General features: G+C 36.9%; 1 protein-coding gene across 2 annotated transcripts in view; it reads right to left on the reverse strand.

The window, feature by feature from the left end:
* The window catches only part of CGAS (cyclic GMP-AMP synthase), a 273184-nt gene that overhangs the window by 170579 nt on the left and 75669 nt on the right, over window positions 1–26936 (reverse strand). For both annotated transcript variants that reach the window (XM_053710434.1, XM_053710435.1), the window contains exon 2: window positions 11581–11797. In XM_053710434.1, coding sequence (XP_053566409.1) covers window positions 11581–11797 — 217 coding nt within the window. The remainder of the gene's footprint in view (window positions 1–11580; window positions 11798–26936) is intronic.

Consider the following 26936-nt stretch of genomic DNA (forward strand, 5'->3'; position numbering starts at 1 on the left):
AAATACAGACGAGGTTAACGTGGGGACTGTTTGGTTGTCATTTTCTCAAAAGCTTAAAGTTATTTTTCAAAATATATGACTTTACATCCAATGGACATTTGCTTTATATAAAGGGAATTGATTGCTCTTTCCGTGAGAGTCCCTAGAGTGCTAGTCCCCTTCCCATTTGAACTTCTGTATTAGTTTACAATAGTGCTTACGGCGAAGCACTGGGAACTAGCTCTCATAAGTGTGTGGGGAGCAGGTTATATTAAAATTAACAAAATGGACAGCAGCCAGCAGCAACAGTTTTTTGCCTTAATGCCTACAGCAGCCAGAAACATGAACACATTGGACTGTGATATGATTTTTTCAAATGACAAGGGGATTTTGACATTGAGTAGCTTATTTGATTCCATGGAGAAGCTATTGCTTAAGGAGACCAGACTACAGTGGGACTTATGGACACTAGATAGATACATGAGACTGAAAATGATACCGAGAGGTCTCAGAATCTTCAAATTTCCCACCTTTGAGGTGGATACGAATGACCAAGAATTCATTGAGTCGTGGAATGAGATACTCTCAGAGTGTTCATCTAGGTTGATGTTAATGTTGGTAGAATATAAAGAAAAACAGATATTAGAGATCAGAAAACAGATAGATGACACACAGCTAGAGATGAATAAGAGAAGAGAGGATACAGATTTCCAAAAGTTTGATGGCATTCTTAGCAATACAGTGGCGATCAATAAAAAAATGGTTATGGAGAACAAACACACTAAATATCTGAGAGATAAGTCAGACTATGAGAACAAAACAGTTTATATTTGGAACAGAAAACAGCGAGCTTCCAATAGATTTAGCAACCAGAACAGACAGAGAAAAAATAAGAACAAAAAAAACAGGAATAGTCAAAAAGTAGTGTCTTTCTCAGATAGTGCATCAGAAGGGGAAATGGGATATTCCTCTGAGGACAAGTCCTCAGATAATGAGGAAATGCCAGTAGTTTATACAGGAATTTTGAAAAACACAAGTGAGAATACAGGGGGGGATACCATATCCGTTACAAAAGGAAAGGAAAAGAAAAAAATGACCTCTAAACAAGGGGAAACTAGGTACACACCGACAAATACAGACAAACACAAGGCAGTAGCCAGTGAAATAGAACAGGTTTTTCCAATGGACACAGCAGTAAGGACAGTTCCCAGTGTAAACATGTCACAAGAGAGGTACAAATTGAGAGAGCAAAGGAAACAAACAAAGTACAAATAGGCAGTGTGATCAATTTGTCTAAAAAACAGTTAACTAAAACTCAATTTAATGTTTTGCAGTATGGATTGTCCTTCTCTCCTACCACAGACTTCAGTGTGTTCCAGACTATCATTGATGTTAATAAATTGGTGAGAAATTTAACATTGAAAAAACACTATTATGATAGGGAGGACACTGAAGTCGTGGATTTTAGGGATATAGATACAGACATTGAACATATCAAAAAGAGTTTTCAGGAGAGTTGTGATGAGGTAACTTTGCAGAGTCTACAGTTTGAGGCACATATGGAACATGGTTATATTAATAAAGGCACATGTTATAAACCCAAGTCTGTGTTTTATCCCATACAGGAAAGAGGGACCATTATAGAGACATTTTTTAATAGAGTAGAAAGGGACCTTCTAGCACTCAAAGATAACACGGTTCCCACCAGACAAAATCTAAAAAAAGAGGAGAGGTTGGCTTTAAAACAACTCCAAGATGACACAGAATTGGTCATCAAAAATGCAGACAAAGGAGGGACCGTGGTAGTTATGGACCGGGAGGTCTATGTAAAGGAGGCTTTAAGGCAACTAAAAGATGAAAGGAATTACCAAATTTTACATGGAGATCCAACAGAGAAATTCAAGAAGGAACTGAGGCATTTATTGGATGAGGGGCTGGAACAGGGGTGTATCGACCAAAAGACGATGGAATTTCTGTTGGTTGACAACCCAAGAACACCCCTGTTCCATCACCTACCCAAAGTCCACAAATCAGTGGAAGACATAAAAGGAAGACCCATAGTCAGCGGGATAGGGTCCCTCTTAGAACCATTATCCCAGTGGCTTGATAATATATTACAGCCCATGGTGAAGAATTTACCCTCATACATTAAGGACACTAAACATGTCCTTAATATGATGGAAACACAAATATGGGACAAGGAGTACCAGTGGATAACAGTGGATGCTGTATCCCTGTACTCCTCGATCCCCCATGAGGAAGGTTTGAGGGCTATTAAATTTTTTCTAAGAAATTATTCAGAATTTTCACTAGATTTTCAAGATTTTGCCCTAAGAGTTACCAGGTATCTTTTAACTCACAATTTTTTTCAGTTCCAGGATGTTTTCTATCTCCAAAGATGTGGAACTGCGATGGGGGCCAAGTTTGCCCCCTCGTATGCCAACCTATTTTTAGGTTGGTGGGAATTTTTCCACATCTTTGGAGATAGAAACATCTTCAAGGATAAGATCGTCATGTATGGTAGATATATCGACGATCTCCTTTTTGTATGGAAAGGGGATCCTTCAGACATCCCAACATTCATAGAAACTCTCAATGACAATGATGTGGGCATGAGTTTTACTTTTGAATGCAATCCCACTGAAATGAATTATCTAGATCTCACCCTAAAAGGGATAATTGGCGAGAAAGTCATTTCTAAAGTATATAAGAAACCCATTAGTGGTAATAAACTATTACACTATAGTAGCTGCCATCCTAGACACACAGCAGCAGCGGTAGCAAAAGGTGAATTTATTCGCCTAAAGAGAAACTGCACAAATGACGAAGATTTCCGCCAGGAAGCAGTGGCCCTTGAACAAAGATTAAAAGTGAGAGGATACACACATAAGACAATAATGAGAGCAAAAAAACAAGTTGATTCCAAGATGAGAGACTCCTTCCTCAGAGGAAAAAATAACAATAAAAAACAGCAAGATAATTTCAAAGGGCTAACATTTGTTACAAACTATAGTGCCCAGTTTCCCGAAATTACCAATATAATAAAAAAGCACTTTCCCATTTTGGCAGCAGATGACAAATTGATCAAGGTTGTCAAAAAGGGAGTTAGGTGCAGCTCACGGAAGTGTCCAACTTTGGGGTCCTTGCTGTCTCCAACTGAACTTAAGTCCCAAACAAAACAGAGCGGTAACTGGTTGACCAGCAGAGGCATGTACAATTGTGGTCATAAAAAATGCAAGCCATGCGAGTATTTAGAAAAAACAAAGTCATTTAAGTCCCAGGTGACAGGAGAGGTCTTCCAGATTAACACCTGTATGAACTGTATGACAGAAAGTGTCATATATATGCTCACATGTCAAAAGTGCAGAGTTCAGTATATTGGTCTCACTTCAAGGGACATTAAGACAAGAATTAGGGAACATATATCCACAATTTCCAGAGGTAAATCCCAAACCCCCCTGGTAAAACACTTCACTGAGAAACACAAAGGAGAAATAAATACATTAAGGTGGTGTGCAATAGAGGAAGTAAAAATCCCCAAAAGGGGGGGGAATTTAGATAAACTCTTAGCAAGAAGGGAGATGTTCTGGATTTTGAGACTCAGAACAAGAATCCCTGAGGGTCTCAATTCCAGGTATGATATCATTAATTATTGGGAATGATTATTCCCAATCATTGAACTCCAAAGGTTAGATTACCCCCAACATGACCCCTTACACATTATACAGGCACCTACATTCCTTCAAATTACCTTAATACAGTAACTAATATATCTCTCTTTGTATTTTAAAACAGAGTGTAGGTTTTCAAATAAGCAGCAAATAAGTTAGTTAAGCTTCTAGATAAGGAAGAGGAGCAGCTATACACACAATAGGTCTGTGGTTTTCCACAGCCAATTAGATTAAAAGCTAATAATCCCCCATGGTAAAATATTATGAGGGATATATAGAACAAACAAGTATATGTTATATCATTTACCCTCACTAAAAGTGTATAGAGGCACGTCTACCCAAGAAAAGTTGAGTGAATGTAATTTACTACAATTAATATTTTAGTATTTAAGAGGCCTAACACCATTTTTCCTATAATAAGGGGGTACTAAGTAGGTTTTTTCACCCCAAAAGTCCAAGCTATTGATAAGATTAGTTCCAAGGTGTTTTATCTGGCATATCCCTTTAATCGAATATGATGCAGAAAGTAGAATTTTCTGTTAAAAGTATGAGGAACCAAAGAACAGAAGATATAAGTATGAATTTAAATAGTGATAGGGTTAAGTACACAGCTGTAGGTGTTTAGCATTACCTGGGCATTAGAAGGAGGAAAAGCGCATAATGTTTTTAACCAATTAGAAAATATTCAGGTGTTCTTAAAGGCAGGGAGCACAGACACACAACAGGCTATGATTACGGCTAACAGCCGAAACGCGTAAGCCCGTGTGCTGCGCTCTTTCCCCAAAACAAGTGGCTAGGCTGTCACATATTTCTATTTTTGAATTTTTTGAATTTTAAAAATACATTCAATAAATCGTCAAATTTTTACGGAGTGTGGTTGTGTTTTTTTTCCTTGGAATCTTTAAAGGGTTACATGTTCTTTAGAGTTGTGTTTTCCTATCTTAGAGACTTCTGCATCAGGGGCCTCCAATTTCATTAAAAAACATCCTTATGCTTACCAACTGAAAATAATTTAACTATAAAAAAAATGTGCATCTTTATAATCAAGACTGGAAAAACTAACGACTAGATTACGAGTTTTGCGGTATGAGCGAAAAAGCAGCGGTATGGCTCTTTTTCACTACTGCTGGTATTACAAGTTTTGCAGGTATATCTGTCCTGCAAACTTTTTTGGCCGTAACGCAACATAACTACCGTAGCTTTCCAAAAGTCCTTTTTCAATGGGACTTCCACAGCGCCGGTATTACGAGTTTGCCTGCCCGGCCAAACAGTGAGCGGTACAGCCTATACCGTCAAGATCCGTACTGTAAATTGAAAGTCATTAGTTATGGCTTTTACTGTATGTTACAAAGCTGTACCATAAAACTCATAACTAAAGTGCTAAAAAGTACACTAACACCCATAAACTACCTATTAACCCCTAAACCGAGGCCCTCCAACATTGCAAACACTAAAATAAAATTATTAACCCCTAATCTGCCGCTCCGGATATCGCCGCCACTATAATAAACATATTAACCCCTAAACCGCCGCACTCCCACATCGTAAACACTAGTTAAATATTATTAACCCCTAGTCTGCTGTCCCTAACATCGCCACAACCTACATTACTGTTATTAACCCCTAATCTGCTGTCACATCGCCGCCACTATACTAAAGTTATTCCCCCTAAACCTAACCCTAAGTCTAACCCTAACACCACTAACTTTAACATAATTTAAATAAATCTAAATAAAAATTACAATTAATATCTAAATAATTCCTATTTAAAACTAAATACTTACCCGTGAAATAAAACCTAAGCTAGCTACAATATAACTAATAGTTACATTGTAGCTAGCTTAGGTTTTATTTTTATTTCACAGGCAAGTTTGTATTTATTTTAACTAGTTAGACTAGTTACTAAATAGTTATTAACTATTTACTAGCTACCTAGTAAAAATAAATATAAATTAACCTGTAAAATAAAACCTAACCTGTCTTACACTAACACCTAACCTTACACTACAATTAAATAAATTACATTAATTAAATACAATTAACTAAATTACAAAAAAAACCACTAAATTACACAAAATAAAAAAGAAATGATCAAATATTTAAACTAATTACACCTAATCTAATAGCCCTATCAAAATAAAAAAGCCCACCCCCCCAAAATAAAAAAAAAAAACCTAGCCTACAATAAACTACCAATGGCCCTTAAAAGGGCCTTTTGCGGGGCATTGCCCCAAAGAAATCAGCTCTTTTACCTGTAAAAAAACAATACAAACAACCCCCCAACAGTAAAACCCACCACCCACACAACTAAACCCCCCAAATAAAATCCTATCTAAAAAAACTAAGCTCCCCATTGCCCTGAAAAGGGCATTTGTATGGGCATTGCTCTTAAAAGGGCATTTAGCTCTTTTTCTGCCCAAACCCTAAGGAAAAAATAAAACCCACCCAATAAACCCTTAAAAAAACTAACAATAACCCCCACTAAGATCCACTTACAGTTTTTGAAGACCGGACATCCATCCTCAACAAAGCCGGGAGAAGTCTTCATCCAAGCGGCAAGAAGTCCTCAACGAAGCCGGGAGAAGTCTTCATCCAAGCGGCAAGAAGTCCTCAACGAAGCCGGGAGAAGTCTTAAACCAAGCGGCAAGAAGTGGTCCTCCAGACGGGCAGAAGTCCTCATCCATACGGCATCTTCTATCTTCATCCTTCCGAGGCAGAGCGGCTCCATCTTCAAGACATCCAGTGCGGAGCATCCTCTTCTTTCCACGGCTCTTTCAGAATGAATTCTCCTTTAAATGATGTCATCCAAGATGGCGTCCCTTGAATTCCGATTGGCTGATAGAATTCTATCAGCCAATCGGAATTAAAGGTGAAAAAATCCTATTGGCTGATGCAATCAGCCAATAGGATTGATCTTCAATCTTATTGGCTGATCCAATCAGCCAATATGATTGAGCTTGCATTCTATTGGCTGATTTTTTCAATATACATGTTAACGTAGTGCGCCCCACCTTCAGCTCTCTGAGCTGGGTGCACTCTCATGATATGGATATATTCCCGATATGTCTGATACACCATAAAAGATCACTCTAAAACAGGAAAACTTCCACATTTACTTGTGTATTGTATTTTAGTTGAAGTTTGACTGTATTGTCCCATTTGTCTCTTTCTTTCTTTGTTGAGGATGGATGTCCATTCTTCAAAAACTGTAAGTGGATCTTCGGGGGTTAGTGTTAGGTTTTTTTGAGGGTTTATTGGGTGGGTTTTATTTTTAGCTTAGGGTTTGTGCAAAAAAAGAGCTAAATGCCCTTTTAAGGGCAATGCCCATACAAATGCCCTTTTCAGGGCAATAGGGAGCTTAGGTTTTTTTAGATAGGATTTTATTTGGGGGGTTTGGTTGTGTGGGTGGTGGATTTTACTGTTGGGGGGTGTTTGTATTTTTTATTTACAGGTAAAAGAGCTGATTTCTTTGGGGCAATGCCCCACAAAAGGCCCTTTTAAGGGCCATTGGTAGTTTATTGTAGGCTAGGTTTTTTTTTTATTTTGGGGGGGCTTTTTTATTTTGATAGGGCTATTAGATTAGGTGTAATTAGTTTAAATATTTGATCATTTCTTTTTTTATTTTGTGTAATTTAGTGTTAGTTTTTTTTTGTAATTTAGTTAATTGTATTTAATTAATGTAATTTATTTAATTGTAGTTAGGTGTTAGTGTAACTCAGGTTAGGTTTTATTTTACAGGTAAATTTGTATTTATTTTAACTAGATAGCTAGTAAATAGTTAATAACTATTTAGTAACTAGTCTACCTAGTTAAAATAAATACAAACTTAGCTGTGAAATAAAAATAAAACCTAAGAACCTAAGAAAGCTACAATGTAACTATTGTAGCAAGCTTAGGCTTTATTTTATAGGTAAGTATTTAGTTTTAAATAGGTATTAGGTAATAATAGTAATTTTTATTTAGATTTATTTTAATTATATTACAGTTAGTGGGTGTTAGGGTTAGATTTAGGGTTAGAGGTTAATAACTTTAGTGGCGGCGACGTTGGGGGCGGCAGATTTGGGGTTAATAAGTGTAATGTAGGTGGCAGCGATGTTAAGGGCGGCAGATTAGGGGTTAATAAATGTAGGTAGGTGGCGGCGACATTGGGTGCGGCAGATTAGGGGTTAATAAGTGTAATGTAGGTGTCGGCGATGTCGAGGCGGCAGATTAGGGGTTAATAAGTGTAATGTAGGTGTCGGCTATGTCGGGAGCGGCAGATTAGGGGTGTTTAGACTCAGGGTTTATGTTAGGGTGTTAGGTGTAAACATAAGTTTTCTTTCCCCATAGGAATCAATGGGGCTGCATTATGGAGCTTTACGCTCCTTTATTGCAGGTGTTAGGCTTTTTTTAGCCGGCTCTCCCCATTGATGTCAATGGGCAAATCGTGCACGAGCACATAAAACCAGCTCAAAGCATCGCTTGTATTTGAGTGCGGTATGGAGCTCAATTTTGCTCAGCGCTGCTATATTGCCTGCTAACGCCGGGTTTATGAAAACCTGTAATAGCAGCGCTATAGGGAGGTGAGCGGTGGAAATAACTTGCAAGTTAGCACTGAGCCGCTCTTACCGCAAAACTCGTAATCTAGCCGTTAGTAATTAAAGTCCCTGGGGCTACATGGCAACCCTAGTGCTTTTTATCGGGCACCTAGGTTTTGCACTCCACATACTACTTCACAACCTCTTCACATCGACAACTTAACCCCTTAAGGACCGGGCATTTCAGACTAAAACTTTCCCAAAAGACCAGAGCATTTTTAGCATTTTTGCCATCACTACATTTAAGCAGAAATAGAGCCTTTTTTTATATTTACCTATCAAAACTATATATTTTTTTTTTTTAGTAGACAACCCAAAGTATTGATCTAGGCCCATTTTGGTATATTTCATGCCACCATTTCACCTTTATCACAAACTTTAGGTTTCTCACTGAAATTATTTACAAACAGCTTGTGCAATCATGGCACAACTGGTTGTAAACGCTTATCTGGGATCCCCTTTGTTCAGAAATAGCAGACATATATGGCTTTTTGGCAATTAGAAGGCCGTTAATTGCAGCTGCATACCACACGTTTATTATTCCTAGGTTTAGCATTCAACAAGACAAAGTAAATTTGATTATAAAAGTAAATTGGAAAGTTATTGCCCTATCTGAATGATGAGAAAAAAATTGGTCTTCATGTCCCTTTAAGGACTGCTTATCTGCTTGCAATTTGTGTAAATCCTCAGAATGTGGGTCAAATGTAAAGGATGTAATCGCCAAATGCGATTGAATAAAAAAAATTGTTAATTTTTTCACAAACACTGGGTTTTTCACTGAAATTATTTACATACTGCTTGTGCAATCATGGCACAAATGATTGTAAAAGTTTCTCTGGGATCCCCTTTGTTCAGAAATAGTAGACATATATGGCTTTGCCATTGCTTTTTGGTAATTAGAAGGCCGCTAATTGCAGCTGCACACCACACTTTTATTATTCCCGGCAGTGAAGGGGTTAATTAGGTAGCTTAGAAGGTTGATTTTAGCTTTAGTGTAGAGATTACCCTATCACCTGACAATTCCCACGCCCTGATCTAGCCTGATCCCTCCCAAACAGCTCTCTGCTCTCCCTCACCCCCCATTGGTCACCCCCATCTTAGGTACTGGCAGACAGTCTACTAGTATGAAAATGTAAGTTGTTTTTTTTGTTTGTTTTTAATAAACTATATATATATATTTTGTTTATATTTTCTGCAGTGTAGGATCCCCCCCTTACCCCTCACTCTCCTGCTCCCCCAAACAGCTCTGTAAACCTCCTCTGCCCAGTACCTGTAAACTGTTTTTCTTTTTATATATATATATATATATATATATATATATATATATATATATATATATATTTTTTTTTAATATTCATTTTCTGTAGCGTAGTGTGTGTCCCCACCCGCGATCCTTAGTTAGGGGCCCCCCACATCACCACATCCCCTTTTCTACAGTGCAACTACCCCATCCCTCCCTGTCCCTTTATTTTATTTTTTTCTGTAGCGTAAGGCCCTCCCACTCCCTCCCCTTCCCTCTCCCCTCCGCTGCTGAGCCGCCCACCCGTCTCCAGCCCACACCTCCCGCGGCACCAGCAGAAGATCGTTACAGACGGTGACACACACAGATCAGGCATCTGCCCTCATATGAAGCCGGAGAACTGATCCCGCTTCTACTCCATATGCGGCAGATGCCTGAAGCTTCAGGAGCTCCAGCTCTCGGCTGTAACTGAACAGTCGAGAATGCTGGAGCTTCCTGATGCTAGGACTTATATATACGTCTTGCAGTATGATAGGCAAAGTCTTGAAAGATGTATATATACGTCTTATTGGGTTAAGGGGTTAAGAGAAGCATCCTTTATATATCCACTGTCTCAAGTTTAAAGGGACATAGTACTCAAAATGTTCAATTGTGCGTATGAAAACAAAACATCATTTACACATTTTCAAAATATTTTTATTCAAATTTATACTAATACTGCAGTATTGGTTTAGTGCTTCCTAATAATCTTCACTGGCTGTTAAAGGGACAGTTCACCCCAAAAAATTCTCCCCTTTAAATTATTCCCAATGATCCTTTTAACCTGCTAGAGTGTATTAAATTGGTTTACTCCTATTTCAGCATTTGAAATAGCTGATTTAGCCTGTGGTATCGCCACCTATACTGAACAAATTAATACTGGAGTATAGGCCATTGAATAGCCTAAGTAAACACAGCCAGCAGAAAATATTACACTTTCAGTGGGATGCAGGATAGTTAAGTAATAAAATGATCATTTTCCATTGTTCTCTCTATGTATTGAGCTTTGGTGTTCCAGCCAAATAAAAGATAAGGAAGCAAGTCTGTTTACCCAAACTTAGAACATAATGAGATCTGATATTACCTTTAAGTTCAACCCATTGTAATAGGCTGTGGTTTCGAAGCACAAAATCAGCTACTTCATATACACAAATAAGCATGAAAATGGAATTTCTCAAATATTTTATACTCTGCAGTTGGTATAACAAGTCATTTAAAATACATTAAAGGGACAGTTTACTCAAAAAATTTCTCCCCTTTAATTTGTTCCCAATAATCCACTTTACCTGCTGGAGTGTATTAAATTGTTTACAAGTAGCTCCTTTACCCTTATATTGGCATTTGAAATTGTTGATTTAGCATGTGGTATCCCCACCTATTCTGAAAGTTTGTGGCCGCGCGTACCAGCTATAGATAAGCTTTGTAAACACAGCCAGCAGAAGAAATTACACTGCCAGTGCGATATAGCAGAGATAAGGTAATACAATGTTGATTTCCCATTGTTCTCTCAAAGTACTGGTGATTGTTTTAAGGACAGATATAAGATAAAGAAGCAGGTATATGTGCACAATGTGATACAGTAATGAGATCTGATTATACCTACAAGCTCAACCCATTTTATTAGGTTGTGGCTTCAAAACACAAAATCAGAGCTTTAATATACACAAATAAGCCTTAAAAAGCTAATTTTCATACATTTTTTACTCTGCAGTTGGTAAAAAAAGCAATTGTAAACACATTAAGGGAAAAACTATTTTACAGTATACTGTCCCTTTAATGGAAAAACAATTTTACAGTGTACTGTCCCTTTAAGAACAACCGCCTTTATTCAGGACAGAAACATGAGTTTTAAAATACAAAAATTAACTATATTTTGAAATGACTCTTTTAGAGGAAACAAATAAAAACTTGCCTACCCTTTCCTTTTAATAACTTATTATTAAAAGTTCAGTATTTCTAATAAAAATAAATGTTGCTTATCTAGTCAGTTAAAATGTGATAATACGAGGCACAGTACTTTTAAATAGAGAAAAATATATGAAAATTATATGAACATTTTTTTAAATAAACATACCTGATCTGGCGATTTCCTTTTCAATAAGTTGTCTTAAGCTTGATATCATTTTCTTTGCTGATAGCTTTCCATCTACAGTGTATTTACGTAAAGGATCCTTTTTTGTTAATCTTTTAGGTTCCAGCACAAAAAAGACACCACTGCTGTGATACTCTAAAGCATTTAGTCTTTCTACTTTAATCTTCAGCATGACATCAAACTCGTTTGGTTTTGATATCTATGTAAATGAATAGTATTATTAGTAGTAGTAAAAACAGGAGAAAATAAAATGTAACTAAGATGTTTAGTGTATGAACCCTCTTTTCCCTGTTACTTCATCTGCATCATGTAGAAGAGCCCAAACCCAATTTCTTTTCTTTTATGATTTAGATAGAGCATGCAATTTTAAGCAACTTTCTAATTTACTCCTATTATAAAATTGTCTTCGGTCTCTTGCTATCTTTATTTAAAAAGCAGAAATGTAAAGCTTAGGAGCCGACCCATTTTAGGTTCAGCACCCTGGATAGCATTTGCTTATTGTTGGTTACATTTAGCCACCAATAAACAAGCGTAACCCAGGTTCTGAACAAAAAATGGGCTGGCTCCTAAGCTTTGCATTCCTGCTTTTTTTAAATAAAGATAGCAAGAAAACAAAGAAAAATGGATAATAAGAGTCAATTAGAAAGTCGCTTAAAAGTGCATGTTCTATCTGAATCATGAAAGAAAAAATGTGGGTTTGATATCCCTTTAACTCTATATTAGGGTTGTCACCTTTCCAAAAAAAAACAGCCACATTAATTAGCATAATTGCTTATATAAATTTTACATCACAGGAAGTACCATTTGCTTCAAAGAAAAAAAAGAAGGAAGTATATAATAAAATAAGACTGAAAGAGGAAAAATGTCACTTTTTTTCTTTAAAGGGACAGTCAACTCCAAAATTGTTATAGCTTAAAAAGATAGATAACACCTTTAATACCCATTCCCCAGCTTTGCACAACCAACATTATTATATTAATATACTTTATAACCTTTAAAAGGACAATTCACCCAAAAAATGTCTCCCCTTTAAATTGTTCCCAATGATTCATTTTACCTGCTGGAGTGTTTTAAATTGTTTACAAGTAGCTCCTTTATCCCTATTTTGGCATGTGAAATAGCTGATTTAACCTGTGGTATCCCAGCCTATAATGAAAGTTTCTATACTGGAGTATATTCTATTGAACACAGCCACCAGAAGAGATTACACTCTCAGTGGGAGGGCATGATAGTTAAGTAATAAAATGATAATTTTCCATTGTTCTCTTTAAGTATTGAGCTTTGGTTTTCTAGACAAATATAAGATAAGGAAGCAAGTGTGTGGTACACAAAGTGATAACATAATGAGATCTGATATTACCTGAAGCTCAACCCATTGTAATAGGCTGTTGTTTAAAAGCTCAAAACCAGCTACTTCATACTTCATATACACAAATAAACCGAAAAATGCAATTTCATATAAATGTTATACTCTGCAGCTGGTATAACAAGTCATTGAAAATACATTCACATAAAAACAATTTTACAGTGTACTGTCCCTTTAAACCTCTACATTTCTGCCTGCTTCTAAGCCACTACAATTAGCCTCTTATCACATGCTTTTTTATTAGCTTTTCACAACATTAGACTGATAATCTATGTGGGCCATATAGATAACATTGTGCACTCTCCCGAGTTGTGCAGGACCCAGCACTAATTGGCTAAAATGCAAGTCAATAGATAATAAATAAAAAGTCATGTGATCAGGGGGCTGTCAAAGAGGCTTAGATACAAGGTAATCACAGCGGTTCAAAGTATATTAAAGGAGCAGTGCACACCAATTTTCATATAACTGCATGTTATAGACACTACTATAAAGAAGAATATGTCAGTATATGGCCGGGTTATAATACAAAATATTTAATAATTATTCTTTAAAACAAACCCCCAATAAAATGCATATACAAAACAATTAAAATTAATGTAAATTCCTAAATTCTTTATATTAGTTAAAATTTATAGACACATTGAATTATATTTATAGGAACCAGGTTATGAATCAAACTATACACGTTTATGCTGTTATAATATGCTATACAAAGATCATAAAAATTACCTTATTCACAATAATCTCCCAAATCAGAGTTGCATTTAAATATCACAATGAGATGCCAAGGTATGGCTTGTTAACTTCCAGACAAATATACTTAAGCTATTTAGCCCACAAATGATTCTATACAACTCTAATTAAAACACCAGAAGTTATATATATTCTTAATGTAAACAGCCAGTTTATACGCCAATTTATCTAAGCTGAAATAAATTCTTGATTATCTACAATTAAGACAAATTCTAAAATATATATATATACAGTATATATTTGCAAAGATAAATAACTTAGCCTTGATGATTAGTTTTAAACTACACAGGGCTATGAAACACAAGTTTAAAATACAAATTGTGCCCTTTTAAAATTACTAACTGTAATCTAACTATAGCCTTTGATTTAAAATATTAAATATACTTAACAGTTTATTATACTTTTGCCAAATAACCAAATTAATGTTTCAATTTTCTCCGATAAATCCAATTTCACCTCATAAATTAAAAGAGGTAATTTTTGCAAGATTAAAAATTAGGCCCAGATTGCTTTATATAGACTGGATCCCAAGGCAACAGTTTGTCAGTCCAAATTCAGCAGTCCCCTTTTTTTTTCTCTTGCCTGGGGTTATATCACACGATATTATCCCACCCCTTTTTATTCTAATCATTAGTGAAATAGGATGATAGGCCCTTCGGAAGCTTGTCTCTGATTCGCCCTTGCGGAGCTTGTCTGATTCGCCCCTGGATCTAAACATCTCATAGGTTATTTTGGGAAACACCTCCCTGAGCAGCCAAATGCCTCTTGGCTGCAATACTGCTTCTGATCTATAGGTGGCAGCAGATACCCAGGTATGCAGCCCCATCATCAAATATTGCTAACAGTCTAATTATTTAACCTTTAAAATGATTATCCAACATATTATAATCTCTTGTATTAATAAATCATATGTTTCATATATGGTCCGCGGTGTCATTTTCTCTGATCATTTTAAGACCAAACATGAAAATATTCCACTTATAATATATTAAAATGCGTTTAAAAATCATATTTTCTATGAAACAATTTAAAAGGATTATAATACCTTCATCATGGATTCAATTACTTTCTCAGTTATCATCTTAATATAATTATATCTATATTGGATTACTATCCCATATAGATTAATATTTCATATCTGTATATTTCTTTTTGAGTGTATAAAACATATATTATTTAAAGCACCAATTATATATGTACTTATTAGATGCCTGAAAAATATAAAGAAATAGGTTATTAAAATTGGACATTTTAAATTGACTGTATTGCTATTTATTAAAAAGTCAGCATATACAGGTATATCCCAATTTGTCCCTTAGATGTCTGGCATTGTATTGTATCTCAATAGGAATGCAGTATATTTCATATTTCTAATAAATTTTGAATGCATGAAACACCAGATGCAGGTCTGAAATGAAAGAAATAATGTTGTTAAAAATGTCAAACATTTATACATCTATTTGCAGTTATTCATTTAATTTATTACAAACTGGAATTCACCTCTCAGATCTATGGAGTTGTACATTTGTATACAGTATTGAAAATGATCCCAGTTGTATTTTAAAATGAATTTAACAGCCACAATGCAATATGTTTCTGCTTGGTTAAATTTTCATCTAGACGTAACGTCTAGAATTCATGGATTCAACACAACAGGGACAATTTAACATGTAGATGGTAAAAGCTACAATTCCTTGAACATGTTTGTAGATTCAACCATTCCCACAGACGGACCATCTATTCCCCACAGGGGGCCTGTGAGTTCATTACCCATTTTAGGCAGGAAACTCCATATATGGACCTACACATCTGAGGGTTTCAAAATGCTAATATTTACTTTGAAGTGGCCCACTGGCCTTATCTTATACAAAGCTCTAAACCTTTGTTCTCTCCTGTGTAATTTTGCATATTGAGTGGGGAAGGATTGAATTGTGGTCAGCCAGGCATCTAATGTCTCATGACCTCAGAATTTCAATACATAGAATGTGTCCAGTAATAAAATAAGCATTTTCAAATTTAATATTTGATAGATTGTATACTTATTTTATCTTATTATATATATATATTATATATATATATATATATCTACTGACATTCACAGATACCCTGACAAATACGCACAGATACTGATCTAAAAATCCATAGACTGTCCCTTTAAGTGTAAATAAAGCATATTAGATAGATAGAGATACTGATAGACTGATAACACATATATTACATGGTTAGACATAGTGATAGGAAGAGACAGTGATATATTACATGGTTAGACATAGTGATAGGAAGAGACAGTGATAGATAACTATTTTTGGGGGTATAGAAGTGTAAAGTTTTTGCTAAAAGGGACAGTATACTCTAAAATTGTTTTTCTCTTAATATGTTTTCAATTACATTTTTACCAGCTACAGAGTATTAAATGTATGAGAATTTGTTTTTTAAGGTTTATTTGTGTATATGAATTAGCTGATTTTGTGTTTTGAAGCCACAACCTAATAAAATGGGTTGAGCTTGTAGGTATAATCAGATCTCATTACTTTATCACATTGTGTAAATATACATTCCTCTTAATCTTATATCTGTCCATAAACCGAGACCAATACTTGGAGAGAACAATGTAAAATTAACATTTTATTACCTTATCTCTTCTATACCCCACTGGAAGTGTAATTTCTTCTGCTGGCTGTGTTTACACAGCTTATCCATAGTTTGGACCTAAGGCCAGAAACTTTCAGAATAGGTGGGGATACCACAGGCTAAATCAACTATTTCAAATGCTAATATAAGGGTAACGGAAATACTTGTAAGCAATTTAATACACTCCAGCAGGTAAAGTGGATCATTGGGAACAAATTAAAGGGAAGAACATTTTTGACTAAACTGCCCCTTTAACCTTTGTATTAATCAAACTTGTTTTGCAGTTGAATTTGCTTAAAGGGACATAATACTCATATGCTAAATCACTTGAAACTAATGCAGTATAACTGTAAAAAGCTGACAGGAAAATATCACCTGAACATCTCTATGTAAAAAAGGAAGATATTTTACCTCACAATCTCCTCAGCTCAGCAGAGTAAGTGCTGTGTAAAAAGTTATACTCAGCTGCAGCCCAGCTGCAGGTAAAAAAAAAATTTTTTAAAAATGAAGAAATGAACAGCAGCCAATCAGCATCAGCAGTGCTGAGGTCATGAACTATTTTACTGTGATCTCATGAGATTTCACTTAACTCTCATGAGATTTCATTGTAAACTTCCTTATACTGAATAGGGAGATAAGATGAGTGTGCACGTAAGCTCGCTCCTTCCGCTGTCCCGGGACAGACATACTGATTTGTTGCTTAGAAGTCCTTTACAATAGGATGTGGCTACTGAGAAACTTTTGAGGTAAAATATCTTTCTTTTTTACATCTATACTGCATCCCTTTCAAGTGTTTAAACATTTGGGTATTATGGCCCTTTAAATATACAAAACGACAGCAAGCTTCTAAAATGTCTATGATACCCAAAACGCGTAAGACAGATCAGTACTGTCTGTCAGGATTCTAATTTTTACGTCTTTTTTTATAACTTTTGTTTCAATAAAGAGTGCTTTTTAGAAGCTCAGCTTGTGCTTCAGCACTCGTGTCTCACACTTTGTAACTATGTATTTATGAGGTGAGTTTAATGGCTGGTTGACTACAAGGGCTCTCTCTCTGAGTTGCTGTGGAGGAGTGGGTGGTTATCGACGGCATCAGGCGTGCTTTATTGGAATTGAAGAAGCAGCACGGACATACCATGAGAGAGGTGGATAATGCAACATTGAACAGGGCCTAGGCGGTAAAGGAATAAATAAATAAAAGTGATGGACGTCTGAGTAAACCGCTATTAATCTGGTGAGTGATCCATTTTGAAGTGAGATGTTTAGTTTGATTGTATGGCACCTCGTCCTGTTATCCAGCTTACTGTATTGCAGCAGCTCTAGGAATTAGTATATGAGCCCCGTATTGCATGTAGCATGTAAGTCATTGACTTTTGTATGGCTTTTGAATTACGCACCTGCAATAAAAGGTATTATCCTTTAATTAGTAAACTTTTAAGAATGCTTGAAACTGCATTTGAATTTCTTTTATATTATAATATATACATCAATGGCATTGTCACTGACATCACACATCAATAAAGTTCTAAACATTCTTGATTTGCACATAAAAAAAAAGTATCAGTTGTTCACATGGTTACACTGCTACCGAAATACTTATAATCAGAGCTTAAAACATTTATTTAAAATATAGGAGGCTGCCTAAAATTTAAAAATCCAGAAACCTTGACGTGTTCATGGGGAGAGTGGATGAGTCTTATGTGCAAGTGTTTATATAACACTACGGGGACCTGGGAGTGTATTATAAAATCATTACAATGGAAACCCAAGAGAACCCAAGAGTTAAGAAAAACAAATACTACACATTACCTTTTTGTGGAGAATCAGGAGTTAACTAAATAATTAAGTGCATGACCAGGTCCCTGACAAACTGCAGCTGCATGGACTCGGTAATTAAAAACAAAAACATTAATAAATTATTTAAATGACCGGATCCTTCAAACTGCAGCTGCAGGGACTCGGGAGTTTAAACAAATAACTGATGTGAATGATCGGGTCCGTGCACTGAGGTGTCCTGCACAGTATTTGTAACGTGCGCTTGACACTGGAATTCTTACCTTACAGGGACGGTAAACACCTTGAGATTTTTATATAAAATGTTCAGTTATGTGTAATAAACCAACTCTGCAATATATTTCCATTATTTATTTTGTGCCCTTTTCAAGTAAACTGGGCAATTTCTAATTCTCAGAACATGAAATGCACCCTGCTGCTTTCTCAAGGCTAACTCAGCTACATGTCTGTCCCTAATTGGCTTTAACTGATAACAACATCAAAACAGCATGTACTAACTTTATGTCAGTGACTAGCCTTGTTGCCTGCAGACTAAAGCCCAGATTGGCTCCTACAAATAAGGCAAATGGTGGGTGAAGTTTGGCTATTGAAAAAACTAATTGCAGTAAAAAGGAAGCTAATTTGTTTTAAAAATGGCAGATATGTTGTTCTATAGCAACACACAAATATGTCTTGTAATTACAAGGTGGTTACTGTCCCTTTAACTAAGCTGCATTAGAAAATATATAAAAGAGCAACATTAAGGGCAACATGACCCCAACATTTAGGAGCCAGGCCCCAATTTTTAGGGCACCAGTGGTGTTCAGGCCCCTGTGAAAATCAAGGCCTGCTTAAAATGAGAAAAATATATAGGAAATCCTATCCCTAGGAATAAAAACAACTCCCATTAAAACAATAACTCATCAAGGAGCAGCAAGTCTATGTTTCTTTAGGACTAGGTAACACACGTTTGAAAGTGTTACATATTAAATCATAAGATATCTAGTTACTAAAGGCAAATGTCTAATGTCACATAACGCATACTGTTTAAAGTATGTCAATGGTATAAATATCACTGTTAGGGATAACTACTGAACTAATCTGTCAGTCTGTCTGCCAGCCTGGCTCATGAACCATACATTACTCCCAGTGAAGTAAGAACACACTTACAGTTTTTGTTAAAACAATAATAATGTTCTAACTGAAATATAATAAAGATCAAAAGGGAGATAAAAAATGCATTCAACATAAATATCTCAAAAATACCATTTGTTGTACTTGCTTTACAACAAAGTTTTAGAAATCTGTCACATCATACCAGATCTGAAACAAGGGTAAAAAAAACTTGCCCCCCCTTAATTATTTCTTGTTTTGGAATATGTTTGTTTCAAGGCAAAGAAGTATATTAAAGGGACATGATACCCAAATGTTGAAGCACTTGAAAGTGATGTAGCATATCACCTGAACATCTCTATGTAAAAAAAAGAATACATTTACTTTAAAATTTCCTTATTAACCACATTTAAGTGTAAAAGACTTTTCAAAGCAGCCAATCTTGTGGTTCGATTTATCATGTAAGGTACATATTCGCCCTGTCTGCCCAAACACGAGCAATCACGCATAGGCAGGAGCTGTCAATCTCCCTGGTCGGACGAGACCGGGGAGATTGAAATTCTCCACCTAAGAGATGATAGGTGACTCTTGTGAGAACCTACAGTCATAAGGAGGTGAAGGGCATGATAAATCGAGCCCTTGGAGTGTGAATCTGGCAAGTGCAGGCGCTGTCATGTTATTTCCCACCTCAGTTTAAGAGTGCTTACTATGAAATTACACGAGATTTCAGTGAAATCTTATGAGATTTCAGTAAAACAAAGCATGACCTCAGCACTTCTGATGCTAATTGGATTTTTTTGTTTTGTTTTTCAACTTGCAGCTGGACAGTACTTGAAGGATATCTGTTCACAGAGCACTTACTATTATGAGCTGAAGAAATGGTGAGGTAAAATATCTTCCCTTTTTACGCAGAGATGTTCATGTGATATTTTCTTTTCAGAATTTTACAGTAGTGATACATCACATGCAAGTGGTTTTGCATAAGGTTTTGTGTCCTTTTAATGCCAGGGTTGAAGTTTAAATAAGACATGAAAGTAAGTCCACACCCAAGCCAAGATATTGAAAACGTTTTCCTTTGTCTTGAGTGTCTGTTCATTATCAGAATACAGATAGTCAAGTGTTAAATGGTATTTATCTTGTTGAATAGTTCCATTTGATATTAGATACTGAATATTCAGTATTTCCGTTTTAAAGTTGTTTGTTTTTCATACAAATATAATAGTATTTTAGATGTATAAATGTTTTTATTAATTTAATGTAAGCAATTTACATTTCACAGGACCAACTTCTACCAATAAGCTGCATTTTACATTTTAACCAGTTGATGGCAGTGTAGTGTAGTATAACAAGAGGATGATCTTATTCTATCCAACTTTCCATTGAGGTGGTAGATTGTGGAAAAAGGTGATAAAAATGTATGTATCTCAATTAAAGTCTAGGGAATTTCTTTTAAAGGGACAGTCAACACAAAAATTGTTATTGTTTAAAAAGATAGATCATGCCTTTACTACCCATTCCCAGCTTTGTACAACCAATATGGTTATATTAATATACTTTATAACCTTTAAACATCTAAATTTCTGTCTGTTTCTAAGTCACTAAAGACAGCCCCATGATCACCTGCTTTTTTATTAGCTATTCACAACAGGGGAGTGCTGGTTCATGTGAGTCATATAGATAACATTGTGCTCACGCTTGTGGGTTCTAACAACACAGCATTAATTGGCTTCAATGCAAGTCAATAGATAATAAATAAAAAGTAATGTGATCAGGGGGCTGTCAGAAGATACAAGGTAATCAATCATAGAGATAAAAAGTGTATTAATATTACCATGTTTTCTGTGCAAAACTGGGGAATGGGTAATAAAGGGATTATCTATCTTTTTAAACAATAAAAATGTTTCAGTTGACTATCCCTTTAAGTTACCACCAGTTTCCAAATGTTACCAAATCAGTGAAAACTAGCCCTTAGAGGGGGGAGGGGGTTGAGAGATGTTTTCTTACAATTGTATGTAGATCACTGGTTTTCAAACCTGAACTCAGACCTCCCGAACAGTTCAGGTTTTGTGGATTACCTTGGACGAGAGCAGGTAAAATAACTGTTTACTAATCAGCTGATTATTTCACCTGTGCTCCAGTTCAGATACAACAAAACAGAGATGAAACAAGGGTTAACACTGGAGGTGCACTGCCATGTGCACTAAACATATAAAAAGATTGTGTCCATTCAGTTAAAGGTGAGCTTAAAGCACTTTCCCGTAGTTGTGCTAAAAAATATATCAAAGTGATCTTATGATAATTCCAAAGGTAGCGCCAATTGGGGGTAAAGGGTGTACAAACACTTATTTTCCTCTAAGGCAGATTGAAATACATGCCACTATGGCCTTGTTCGCCCCGTTAGGCAGTGAAATAATCAATCCCCTATATGCCTTAAACGTAAGTATCCAAGCCACGGCGGGCCCACCTCACATACCTCCTTCGGCCTCTCTGCAGCGTTGGTCCTCCTTCTGCTACCGGCTCCTCTCGGTGGATATCCGTGTGCGGGTATACCTGGAGACTTGTTAACTCCTATTCCTTCCGCTCACTCTCACCGGTCCTCTGTCAGATCCTTCCTGGAATTGCTGCGCGGCCTTAGATGACGTCACCGAAGGTGTGCGCTCACCATCCAATCTTAGTACAGCTCCTCCACACAGTTTAGAACGTGGTGTTTGGTAACAGCTTGTGGTAAACAAGTAAAGGAAAGAGACAAACACCACGTATAGAAAAAATAATATTTATTAGTATACATAAAATGGTATACTGGACAGCAGTATCCGTAATGTGGTTAAAAAGAGGCAAGCAAAAATGGGCTTACGCGTTTCAGCATATAGCCGTAGTCATAGCCTGTGGTTTTGCTGACACCCTGAGTTTAAAAAATACATTCTAAAAGCTGATTGGGTCTCAATGTGACTCCCTCCTTAACTCTTTGTTAGCCAGACTGAGTATGTATGGACTTAGAATGCAAGTGAATCTTGTATATTTCTAACATTTTTCTGTATCATTTTGATTGCTCACATAATTCTGCACTTAAACTAATATACTTTGCATTAGTTTGAACATGACTTATAGAAAACTTTGTTTGTTAGATAAAATTTAATAGGACTTTCTTAGTAGTTAATATGCAGTTATTCCTCATATATGTAATCTGATGAAAAGCCTGGTGCAAGAATACAATGCCTCACCCTATAAATAGTTAGAGATCCTAAATATTTTTAGATCTCCTTAGGCTTTCACTATTTTTTAGAGGTACTATATGCATCAATGTTATCCTAGTAACTATATGACTATCCTAATGGTATAAGAATGAATCCAATTCATATACAACTATTCCTAATGGAAAATATATATTGTTATATGTAAAATATATCATATGGATGTCTTATAATCTAAACAGTGTATAGGTAAACTTTAGCTAGTGAAATGTTTCACCTAGAGAACCATGATCTAAAAATAATGAAATAATGAAAATTTTGGACCTTAATATGAGTCATGCAGATGTGCATAATACTGGGAGTGTATTGCTCCCAGTAATTTATAAGGTCATACCTAGAATTTAGGCCCTCTGGATGTCTAGTTTTTAACCTAAACATCCAGAAAGCCTCTCTTTTGGCCAGCAGTTTCTCAACATCCCCCCCTCTCTTGAGAGGTCTGACCTTTTCAATTGCACACCATCTTAAAGATGATATATTGCCACTGTGTTTAAATTTGAAATGCCCTACCAAAGAGGTGTTGGACTTTCCTCGTGTGATAGTAGATAGGTGCTCTCTAATTCTAGATTTAATATCTCTAGAGGTGAGACCAATATATTGCAGTCCACATATATTGCAAAAGAGAATATAGATGACTTCCGTTGACATGCAATTCAGACAAGATGATATATTGAACGTCTCGCCTGTTACATGGGATGTAAAAAATTTAGTTTTCGTAAGATATTCGCAGGGCTTACACTTGTTGTGACCACATAGATACATGCCCACACTAGTAAGCCAAGATGAAGGTTTTTCAATTTTGGTTGGTAGGAGAGTAGGGGACAGTAAAGTACCTAGAGTAGGGCACTTTTTAGAACTACATCTGACACCTTTCTTAACAACATCCACTAATGTATCCAGTTCAGATAACCTCAAAATTTAGCCTGTTAGGTAGGCCTGATGACAGGTTTGAAAACCAATGATGTAGACCAATAGATAGATTGTGTATATATTATTTATTATGTATATATGTATTCAGCCCCTTTGCGTAAACGTCACAGCCCGAGGGGAAACAAGGATTAGTTGGTTTAGGATACGTGATCTGTCAATCAATTAGACAAGATGGCGAGCGGGAGTGCTGAGCTTATCGGCGGAGCAGTTTAAAGGTAAAGATATAAGAAAATAAATAGATTTTAAAAAAAAATTGACAAACTCCTGCTCGTTTTGATAAGTCTATGCAATGCCATGAGGCTGTGCTTGTAACTTGACCTTCACTTTAAAGGGACATTAAACACTTTAAAATTGTAATATAAAATGATAAATTGTCCCTTCGAATTACTACAGAAATATAGTGACAAAGAAGGTAGAATATTAATTCTAGTAGGCCTATATTACAGCAACCCCATTACAATAGCCAATATTTACGCGCCAAATAAACCGTCTCCTTCATTTTTCGCTCAGTTACAAACAGGCTCCTAGCTATATCCAAAGGCCCAATCATTCTGGCAGGAGACCTCAATTTCCCAATTGACCCAATACTAGTCACCTCTACAGGGAAATCATACAACCGTATCACTCAACTTAAGAATTGCTCAATTTTACAAGAACTAACTCTACACGATACATGGAGAACTGTTCACACCTCCAAAAAAAGACTATACATTTTGCTCTCATCCTCAACATACATATTCAAGACTTGACTATATATTATGTAATCAGACATTACTGACAAATATCACGTATTAAAACATTTCTCACACCCCGTGGTCCGACCATAGTATGGTTATAACAACATTTATATGGCCAATCAAACCCCATGCAAAGACTATTTGGAGACTGAATGAATCAATTCTCGCGAACCAGGACATATTAGACAAAATAATAAAGAGCACAGAAGAATACTTCCAAATTAATAACCCCGCTGACACTTCTCTTACTAATAATTGGGAGGCATACAAGTGCTATATACGTGGAATACTGATAAAAAACACAGCCCAGAGGCGGAGCTTGGCCGCGCTGGGAGATGGCCGCTGTAGCTTAGAGCTCCTGCTAACTGTCTAGGCCCATAACTTTTAATCAGCAATCTAAGAACTGGCTGAACCGTCAAAATCACCAAAGCACAGTGGGAACTTGCCCTCACCAAAACTGGACAGAGCGTGGGTCTGGAATTAGACACTTCTCTTTCCCGACCTAATTGCCCAGATCCCACCACACAGGCCGTAGCCGGAACGCAACGAAAAGCCCAGCGCGCCAAGTGGAGACCAACAGCACAAGACCCGATCATAGAAGCCGACACTCACAAAACTAACAGCTGCTTACCCCAAAGTGACACGCACACCGGACACCACCTAACGCAGGACAAGAGGCTCCTGGTCACGAGTGGAAGTCGCGGCAGATCCCGCTGGGGAAAGTTACCTGCGCAGTGACCAAACACGGTGATAGCCCTCCACGGCAGCATAAGAAAAGGACAACCGTGTAAGACAGCCCTCACACTTTAGGGGAAACACCGATAACTGAGCCCCTCCTGTCTATCGTGCTGACAGTTTACCCGGTCATAGCCCTGCTGTGGCGGACAGAACAGATACCAGCTCAGCTCACCGGATTGTAGGCAATAAAATTCCCCTCATGAAACAATGTCTTCTTAGGCTTGCATCACGCCTCACCTCTCCTGTGCCTAACGGATCTTTCTGAACCAAGCTTCTAACTCTGCCCTAGGTTTATATTGAGCTGTATCACGGCAATTGCGCGGGCAGACAGAAGGGGGCACATACAATCTATACCAAAGAGAGTTAAACTAATATACTTTCTACCTCTGTACTTAACCCATTAAGGACACCATATCTCTGCCAAAGAGGGTTATATAGAATACATAATTCATTCTGAGTGAACTATATCCCATATACTGGGACCCCTACCCACAAAACCAGAATTATCCCTGTCTTCTATAAGAAATACCTTTAAAATATAGTGTGGGAGCAATAAGATAATTTCACAATACAATAGTGTGCAATCCTGCATACTAATTGACACATTACCCTGTAATGCCCCACAAAAAAAATACAGTGGGGGAAAAAGCCTCTAAATCACGCAATATGAATCACTACCTTAAACCCACTGAATCTCCCACGCTGGAGACATTGAACCCACACTGTGACGCCATACAAAGTACGTCCACACAAACGGCTGAAGCAAATGTAATCCCCCTATCATATGTCACTAAGGACGATCTGAAGAACTTATCCTCAAAAGAGGATATTAGAGGGGTCATGGAAGAAGTTAAAAATCTTTTTGGAGAGCTCAAGAAAGATATCAATGATCTATCCCACAGAGTCACCAATGTAGAACAAAACCTAGAAAATATCATTGAAGAGGTTAAAGACACATCGGCCAGGGCACAATACAACACTGACATGATCCATAGTTTAATGGATAAAGTAGAGGACCTTGACAACCGCGGCAGGCGGAATAACCTGAGGGTCAGGGGAATCCCAGAGTCTATACAACCGTCAGCTCTCCAAGGTTACCTCCAGGACCTATTCAGGACACTTAAAGGCACCCCAATGGCTCCAGCTATCGAGATTGAAAGAGCTCATAGGGCACTACGCCCCAAACCGTCAGCGAAAGCACCCCCACGAGATGTTATTCTTCGTGTTCTAAATTTCAAAGATAAAGAGGAAATTTTGAAATTTTGAAAGCACCCCCACGAGATGTTATTCTTCGTGTTCTAAATTTCAAAGATAAAGAGGAAATTTTGAAACATGGCAGAAACAAGCATCCGATTACACATGCTGGAGTTACTCTACAGATCTTCTCGGACTTAAGCCCAACCACGCTACAAAAGAGGAGGGAGCTGAAGTTCATAACAAGCATCCTACAAGAAAAAAAAGATAATCTACCGCTGGGGCTTCCCTACAAGTATCATTGCTACTAAAGGAGATCACACAGCCATCTATAGGGAAGCAGATGATCTTGGCCCCTTTTTTCACTCATTGGGCCTAGAGCCCCCTCCCATTCCAAGACCACCACAGGAAGAGAGGACCTCTAACTTATCTACCAACCCCAACAGACAAGATATCGACAGGGAGCAGCGATGATGAAGATCTCTCTACAGAACTGAGGGACACTTGCTGGTCAGGTTTGCATTGTTTACCAGTTGAATTGACTAGTTTAAAAAAAAAAAAAAAAATCTCTGTTGGCATTGAATTCAATACTAAAGTTTATTAATGTGTATAGAAACCTTTCTTTACATCTTTCTCACTTGGTGATGACTGTTAAGATATAACTTGTGTTTTGGTTGATGTTTTGGCTGCGCGTGCACCCTTTTGGAGCGCACTGATGACCCTATCATAAACGCGGGGACCGCACGTATTGTGCACTACTAGCCATAATGCTCATAGATATTAAACACCCGCCTCCATATTTCCAAACCTACCCTCAGAGGTCCCAGCTGTGCTCCGGGAGGGAATGACGCACTC

Source organism: Bombina bombina, chromosome 4 (assembly GCF_027579735.1).
Source record: "Bombina bombina isolate aBomBom1 chromosome 4, aBomBom1.pri, whole genome shotgun sequence".
NCBI lineage: Eukaryota > Metazoa > Chordata > Amphibia > Anura > Bombinatoridae > Bombina > Bombina bombina.